This window comes from Coccinella septempunctata (genome assembly GCF_907165205.1).
Source record: "Coccinella septempunctata chromosome 5 unlocalized genomic scaffold, icCocSept1.1 SUPER_5_unloc_2, whole genome shotgun sequence".
Classification (NCBI taxonomy): domain Eukaryota; kingdom Metazoa; phylum Arthropoda; class Insecta; order Coleoptera; family Coccinellidae; genus Coccinella; species Coccinella septempunctata.
This window is the reverse complement of record NW_025408026.1, coordinates 18,971-28,153: the sequence shown is the minus strand read 5'-3', so window position 1 is coordinate 28,153 and position 9,183 is coordinate 18,971. Positions and strand designations below refer to the sequence as shown.

Below are 9,183 nucleotides of genomic sequence, written 5' to 3'. Positions count from 1 at the left end.
TTACAAATTTATTCGATATACCATTTCTCAATCTCGACTACCAACATAAAATCTTTCCGAATACTGAACTCTCCAACGCATGTGGAAACCTAGATAATTAATTAATCATGCGCACACAATATATTACAATCTCCCCCATTTAAATAAGTACAATTTGATTTAATCAGAGATTACAATAACATATTAATCTAAGAATTCAAATATTTTTAATTTTTTAAATTTTATAATTTTGTTTTTTTTTTTTTTTTCAAAAATATCACAAATACGATCAAAATCAATTTAACAATATGATTCCAAAATAATAATTTACAATCAAAATTTTATTTTTTATTTATGTAATATAGAAATAATTAATTAATAGAATTAACTATTATTATACAATATACAATCAATTATCATTATACTATACAATTATTATGCAATATATAATTAATTACAATATACATATAAACAGAAATTCTGGATCTTAATTTCATTTATTTAAATTTTTCAAGCGTTCAGATCTCCTTATACTTATATCATCTTTCAAGTCTTTATTTATATCATTGTCATTATTTAAAAATTTCAACATTTGATTAACATGTCTTTTTATAATTCGTCCTCCATCACATAACAAGTTAAATGTAACTGGTGATAATTTTTCAACAATTTTTGCTTGAACTCGGTACCTCTTATTATTGTTGTAAACATCTACTAAAACCACGTCTCCCAACTTGAAATCAATTTTACTTATTTTATTTTTATCTGACATATTGAATTGTTTAAAAGATGTTTCACTGACTAAATTTTCTCTTAAAAGATGAAACCTCGTTTTAATCTCCCTTTTGAAAATAATATCTGATGGTGATTTTCCCGTTGTCGAATGCTTCATTGTACGATAATCAAACAAAAATGAATTCACAGCAAAATTTAATGACGACTTACCCTCTCCTGTAATTTTCAAAACCTTATTTTTAAATGTACCCACAAAATTTTCTGCTGCTCCATTAGTTGCCGGGTGATAGGGTGGAGAATATGTGTGCCGTATACCTAACGATTTCAAAAATTCATTAAACTCTTCACTTGCAAATTGTGGACCATTGTCTGAGACTAAATGATCACACAATCCAAACCTTGAGAAAATAGAATCAAAAACTTCAATCAATTTACTAGCTGAGGTGTTATTTTTCATATTTATAGCTTCAGGCCATTTACTATGTGCATCAACTATGACTAAAAACATATTTCCTTGAATAGGTCCTAAAAAATCAGTGTGTAACCTGGACCATGGGTTAGATGGAAATGGCCATTGAAAAGTACTGATTTTGTTATTTTGTTTTCTATTTTTCACACATAACTCACAACTATTTGCTAATTTTTCTATATCATCGTCCAAACCCGGCCACCAAAAAAACGAACGAGCTACTTGTTTCATTCTAACAATACCAAAATGAGACTGGTGAAGTGATTTCAATAAAGTTTTTCGCAATACTTTTGGTATTATTAGTCTAGAACCTCGAACAAGACATTCATTCTCAATACTTAATTCTGTTTTCTTATCGAAATACATTTTCTCTTCCAAAGAAATATCATTTGAATTTTCTACCCATCCAAACATTAACTTTCTTTTCACATCACATAAAACCTTATCTTTTTTTGTTTCTTGCTTAATCAAATTTAAATCAATCAAATTACTTTCATTTTCAATAAAGTTTATAACATCTAATTCAGAATCAAACACAGCCATCTTATCTCGTACTGCTAACCTGGAAAGCGCATCACAATTACTGTTTTTAGATGATGAAATCAATTCAATCTTGTATTTGAAACCCGATAAAAAATATATCCATCTTAACAACCTATTCTGAACTGTAACATTCAATTTCTTCGAATTACCAAATATATACTTTAAAGGTTGATTATCAGTTTTAAGAATAATTTCATTACCAACAATATAATGATAAAATTTCCTAAACCCGAAAATTATAGCTGCTGCCTCTTTATCTAGAATAGATCTATGCAATTCATTATGAGGTATTAATTTAGAAGCAAAGGCAATTGGTCTCTCTGTACCGTCTGAAAATCTGTGAGACAAAATAGCTGACAACCCTGAGTAACTTGCGTCTGTAGCTAATACTAAAGTAATATCTTGCTGATATGGAACTAAAACTTTATCCGATGCTAATTCCTTCTTTACCCAATTAACTGCTTGATCACAATTAGAATTCCAATAAAATTTGCTCGCTTTCAAAACATCGTACAACACCTTTAGTTCATCAGCTCGCTTATACAAAAATGACTCGTAAAAATTTACTAACCCTAAAAATGCTTGAAGTTCTTTTTTAGTTTTTGGAGAAGGCATATTAACAATTGAATGAATTCTACTAGGAGATGGTGATAAACCTTTTTTGTCCAATTTGAATCCTAATATCTCTATTTCAGATCTGAAAAATTCACATTTTGATTCGTTTACTTTAAGTCCTGCTTCATTCAACTTATAAAATATTTTTTCTAAAGTATCGAGATGCTCTGAATCATTCTTTCCTGTGCAATAAATATTATCTATGTAAATTTCAATATTCGGAATACCTTTCAAAATATCAGTAACAATATCTTGACATTCTGCTGGGCTGGAGGCTACACCCTCTGGCAATTTTTTGTACCTGAACAAACCTTTCTGTGTGATTATTGTCAATGGATCTCTACAATCTTCATCAACTTCAAATTGCATAAATGCATGTTTTAAATCAATTTGGGACCATTTGGTTCCAACCTGTAACGTCTGAAATACTTTTTCTTTTAAGGGTAATGGATATCTTTTAATAATTATTTGAGGGTTCACTGTTAACCACAGGAACTACTGGAGTAGCCCATTCACTCACCTCAACTTGTTCCAAATTACCTATTCTTACCAAACGATCGATTTCTGCATCTACTTTGTCTTTCAAAGCGAAAGGGACATGATAAGGTTTACATTGAATTGGTTGATAATCTTTTTTGAAAGTTAGTTTAATAGATTTACCTTTATATTTACCTGGGCTGTTGTCAAACAATTGGGGATATTTTGATTTAAAATGTGAAATAATACTGTTATGATCATTCAAGCAATTCAACGCAAACTGAGGTTTAAAAGTTATCGGCCACATACCCAAGGCTTGAAGCCATTGCCTTCCTATTAAATTTTTCCCGTTACCTGCCAAAACGTAAGCTTTCAATTTTGCTTCAACCCCTTCGAAATGCACCTTAAGATCGGTCAACATGCCTATTACATTCAACTTTGTTCTGTCATAGCTGGACAATGAAATATCTGCTTTGTGGATTTTCTTAGCTGCAAAATAATTAGCTACCGTTTTTTCTGAAAACACAGTCACATGTGAACCTGTATCAACTTCCAATTCTACCTGATTATTATCAATAATTAATTTCAAACTATGAGGTTCTACCACAATATTGTTTACCTGAAATTCAGTAAAATCGTTTTGCTGCATATAATAAAAATCTAAATCAGAACTATCCAAATCTTCATTTTCTAATAAGTTGTCATTGACTAAATTAATTCCGTTTTGTTTTTTTAGACATGCTCTATCAATATGACCTTTTACATTACAATAATTACAAGTTTTCCACCTAAGTTTACAGTCTTTTGCGAAATGATTAAATCCACCACAACAATAACATTTATTATTATTACGCGTTTTTGAGGTTATATGTACCTGAGAATTGTTTGACACATTCGACCTACGGCTGCCGTTTCTGTCTTCTCGTCTGTAGTTACTGCTCCTGTTATCGTGTTGTCTTTGTCTATTGTCTCTGATGAGTTTCTGGCTCTGGTCTTTGGAAGTGGAAGCCGCGGCTGCGTTGTTTGGTTGCGAAGATTTGAATTTTCCTTCTGCGTTTCCGCTTCCCCTTCCTCTGTATTGTTGATGATTGGAATATTTTGAACCAGCCTTATTCATGTAAAAAATTGTATCTTCAGACACAGCATCTGCGGACTTCATTGATAAGGAATTTTTTATAGCTGCTTCTCGATCCTCCGCTATCTTCACCGCACTTTGAAATGTTAGATTTTCTTGACGAAATAATTCCACTTTTGTTTCGTGATTTATAAGTCCAAATACAAATTGATCACGAAGAGCAATATCAAGGTCCTTGAAATTACAATAAAAAGATCTTTCTTTCAATTTTGTAAGGAATGCGTGTATCGATTCCGAAGGTAATTGTTTCGTGGCGTAGAATTTATTCCTTTCGGAAATTTCTGAAGGCTTTGGATGAAGATGAGAGTTCATGATATTAACTAAATCAGAGTAGGAAAGATCTTTAGCCTTTTTTGGTGAAGTTAAATTGCGAAACAACATGAAAGTCTCTTGACAAACTCTTGTTAACAGTTCTGCACTTTGTCTTTCCGGCGGAATACACTGACACTCGAAAATTAATTCTAGTCTTTCGATAAAAACTTCCCAATTGTCTTTGTTTAGGGTAAAACTTATTTTATTAAAGTCAGACATGTCGCACCGGTATAGTTCCTTCTTTGTGAAAGTTTCGTTTTTTCCACGAAGTTTTTTGACGAGCGTTTTTCGTAAGTTATCAACACTATCAGTTTCACTCACAGTAACGTTATACGTTTTTAGTTTTTCAATTAGTTCTTGTTTGTTAAGTTCGTACACCCAGCTCACTCTCACTTCACTGGATGGACTTCTTCCTCTGGAACTAGGTTGAGAACTTGCAGCACCATCTGCGTCCAACATACTCTTTCAAATTCATAAGCCGGAATAAGCAATCCAACTATTTTTACCATAATCCTCGTCGCCAGATTATTGTCATGTCCATAAGAAAACTACGTTTGGTGATTTACAAATTTATTCGATATACCATTTCTCAATCTCGACTACCAACATAAAATCTTTCCGAATACTGAACTCTCCAACGCATGTGGAAACCTAGATAATTAATTAATCATGCGCACACAATATATTACACATCCCTATAACACCAGAGGGAAAAATTGTTTAATTGAGGATAAGCCAAACTTCTCATACTTGCAGAGAAATGTTACATATAGTTTGTTGTCAATATGGAATAATTTACCTGAAAAATTCAAAAAACGATCTCTCAGTGTACAGAAAAGTAGCCTTAAAAATTTTCTTGTAAAGAAATGCTATTACAGTTTAAACGAGTTCCTAAATGAAAGAAATTATGAGGAACTGTAGAGTTTATTTCTCACTATTTTGTTTTTTTTTTTCTTTTACCCTTTGTAAATGAATTGTGTTTGACAAGATCAACAACTGTATTGGTTACATGATTGAATAAATGTATCTCTCTCTCTCTCTCTCTCTCTCTATTGTAAGAGTGGTGACTAGATAATTTATCCATACTCTGAAATTTTTGTCTAATTAAGATCAGCGACTTATAGATGTAGATACAGGGTACAGTTAATATGCAATTATTAATAAAGATAGGTTTGCAAGAGGATCTTGAGTTAACACCATATATCATCCGCAACACCCTCTTTGAGAAACAAAGACTCTATTTACATCCGATGAAACACCCCATAACAAAATATTATATGATATGTGGCTATATACAAGGCAGTAGTATAGGTTCATAAGATATTCACTTGAAAAGCAATGTTTCACCCGATAAATGGCGTAAAATGATTAATTTAGTTTTTTACATAGGATGTCAATATGATAGCTCCATCTGAGATGTTCATCAATGTATATTGTTGCCACCCTGTATACAAGGGCCCCATTGTTAACATATTTTTGCTCAAGTCAGCATTTTCCAAAACAATATATAAGTAGCAGCATGACGCTCTCAGTTCAGTTCAGATCGTACCGTTGAGATTGATTCTTCATTCATATCGCATAGTTCAAATTAATTTTCGTATCTATTGATCTATTTCTGTATCTTGTGCCTTCCAAATAAATTAATTAAAATAATAGTGCGTTATCCTTCGTAAAGTGACAATCTATCAATCTAATAGTGTTAACTAAAGGTTTTACGGAGCTTTACCTCAATAAAGCTGCCCTGGTGACAGCGACCCTGCTTTCTGTTAGTTTTTTAAAAAACTAAGTTCGTTCCGAAAGGAATACAACACAAAAATTGGTGACAGAGCGGTGGGATACCTAAAGGAGAGCCAGCAGAATACCTCAAGGAAAGCCAACAGGACATCTGAAAAGAGCCTACAAGGACCTGCAGGATATCTACTGGATTGCAGTCGCCGTGTTTCTTCAGTTTAGTGCAGTGCAGTGATTGTGCAGTGTCACTCGAGAAGAAGATCACATCTTGACCGCCTCTCTATGAGCACAGCTCTTAATAGGAAAAGACCCCAAGCTATAAGCCAAAGCTGCTTCCCTCTTCTGTAACTGGATCTCAAGATTCACCGGACTAGCGGAGTCTACGCAGAAGAATCCACCTGTGTAATTGGATCCTAAGATTCACCTGACTACTGGAGTCTACGCACGGGTTCAAATTCCTAATTCCCTCGAGAAAAACGTAAGTCAATTTTCTGTTTATCAGCCATCATTTATATAATCGTTCTCAAGTGAAATCAATTTCCTTAAATCCTTCATCATGTCAAATCCTGAAATTAAAAATATTCCTCAAAATGACGATCTCTCTGACGACGAAAGTTCTTCAAATAATCTCCCAATAACAGTGCTCTTTAAGTTTATCAAACCCTTCGATGGAAATCGATCTGAACTCAATACCTTCATTCAAAACACAAATTCTGCTTTTTCACTTGCTTCACCTGATCAAATCGATAGTTTATTACTCTATGTTGTATCACAACTCTCAGCTAGTGTCGTTAATGAATTAGAATTATCGGATATAACTTCTTGGACTCAATTAAAAATTCGTTTGAAACAATTTTATGGCCAAACGAAACATTTAGTTCAAACGCACGAAGAACTTGAAACCATTCGACAAGCGCCATATGAAAATATAACTGATTTCTTTAAACGTCTGGAAAAAGTGAAAACCGAATGTATTCAAGCTGAAATCTTGAGTTGTTCTCATCCTGACGAACTTCCGGGATTGAAAAAATCAATTCAACAAACTGCTCTTCGACGGTTCATCATTCATTCCAAAGCAGAAATAAGTCAAATGCTTCGAGCTAGAAATATAGGTGATTTGAATGAAGCTTATTCTATTGCTCTTCAAGAGGAAAAAATTATAAATTATACTAAATCTAAATATAATTCTATGAATCGTATAACCAATCAAAGAAATTCTTATTCAAATAATCACAGAGCCTCTTTTCAAAATAATCAAAGGAATGGCACAACTCCTAATTTTCAAAATCATAACTATAAACGTAATTATAATATGAATAATAGACCTCCTAATCCTTCGAATGAAAGATATAATTTCGTAAAGAATAATTCAAACGTTAATAATCATGCCTCAACTTCTAGACAAAATAGTCCTCCTAATTATACCTTAAATCCAAACGCTCAATCTTACAAGTTTTGTAATTATTGTAAAAAATCAGGTCATATAATATCAGAATGTAGGAAACGAGAATTCAACAATTCTAAAGTCAATCATTTAAACGGGGAAAGTTCGGACCTGAAGAATGCCCAGGATTCCGACGAAATCATTCAGAAGGCATTCAATTAAATTCAAAAATAAACAGTTCTCATAATAAGTCTAATATTCCTCATGATAAATTAAAATTTCTAACATTCAAAATCCCAAATTCTCCTAAAGAATATGTAACTCTTTTAATTGATACAGGAGCGGCCTGTTCCATTATAAAACATGATGCACTTATTCCTAGCCAAACTCATCTTGATAAAAATGATATTGTTTTATTGAATGGAATAAATCCTAATATGCCTATCAATACAATTGGAACAACGGAAATATCCTTGTCAATATCGTCCTTAAATATTGTTCATAAATTCAATGTTATAAACGCTGCAAAAATACAGACTCATTTCGACGGGTTGCTTGGTAACGATTTCTTCCAAGAACAAAAAGCTATTCTTAATTATGCAGACAATGTTGCAATCATAAACGGACACCCTATTCGTTTCAACAATGAAATTAAAGAAGATAAAATAATCATTCCTCCTCGATGCGAAGTTATTGCTGAAGTCGATATTGTTGGCAATTTGAGACAGGGACTCATTGAGAAATTAACCATATGTGATAACGTTCTTATACCCAATACTCTTGTTACAAATGATAATTCAAAAGCTCGTATTCCAATTCTCAACTTGAATTCTAAAGAAGTCACAATAGACAGACCCGTATTGGAAATAATTGAATTCTTACCGGAAAAATCTATAAATTTAAATCTTTCAACTAACTATAATCAGAATCACTCAAAAAAAGAAGCATTTCGAAGAAATAAAATTCTTGAAGAAAATCTTCGATTGAATCATTTAAATGAGGAAGAAAAAGCATCCATTATAAAAATTTGTCATAAATATTCAAGCTTATTTTATCTACCAGGCGATTCCTTAACTTCAACACCAACATTAAAACATGAAATTCCAACATCATCTAACATTCCAATCTCTTCTAAAATTTATCGATTACCTAAAATTCATGAAAAAGAAGCTAATGAACAGATTCAGAAAATGCTCGATCAAGATATCATAAGACCTTCTAATTCTCCTTGGAATTCACCAATTTGGATTGTTCCTAAGAAAAAAGATGCATCAGGACAACAAAAATGGCGATTAGTTTGTGATTTTAGAAAACTTAATGAAATAACGGTCGGTGATAGTTATCCACTTCCTAATATTGAGAGCATATTAGATCAATTAGGAAATGCAATCTATTTTTCAACTTTAGATCTCGCATCAGGGTTTTATCAGGTCGAGTTAGAAGAAAAAGATAAATTTAAAACGGCTATAGCTACTCCATCAGGACTTTACGAATTCAACAGAATGCCTATGGGACTCAAAAACAGTCCGAGTCGTTTAGCAAGACTTATGAAAATTGTACTATCCGGGCTCCAAGGTGCTAAATGTTTTTGTTATATTGATGATATAGTGGTTCATGGTTCTTCATTAGAAGATCATAATTCGATGCTAGAAGATGTTTTCCGTCAATTACAAATTCACAATCTTCAATTACAGCCGGATAAATGCGAATTTTTATGTCGAGAAATAACGTATCTGGGTCATCATGTATCAGAAGAAGGTGTTAAACCCGATCCAAACAAAATCGAAGTTATTAAAAATATTT

At 32.4% G+C, this 9,183-nt stretch overlaps 1 protein-coding gene across 1 annotated transcript; it reads right to left on the bottom strand.

Moving 5' to 3' along the window:
* Nucleotides 1-2,052: 2,052 nt before the first annotated feature.
* On the bottom strand, nucleotides 2,053-4,724 carry LOC123322476 (the record flags this gene model as incomplete). The annotated part of the gene is made up of 5 exons (XM_044910452.1): nucleotides 3,722-4,724; nucleotides 3,128-3,334; nucleotides 2,862-2,971; nucleotides 2,569-2,761; nucleotides 2,053-2,523 (listed from the first exon to the last, which is right to left on the bottom strand). Coding segments are annotated over exons 1-5 (1,984 nt in total), but the record flags the coding sequence as incomplete, so codon positions are not given.
* Between the last annotated feature and the right edge of the window lie 4,459 nt (nucleotides 4,725-9,183).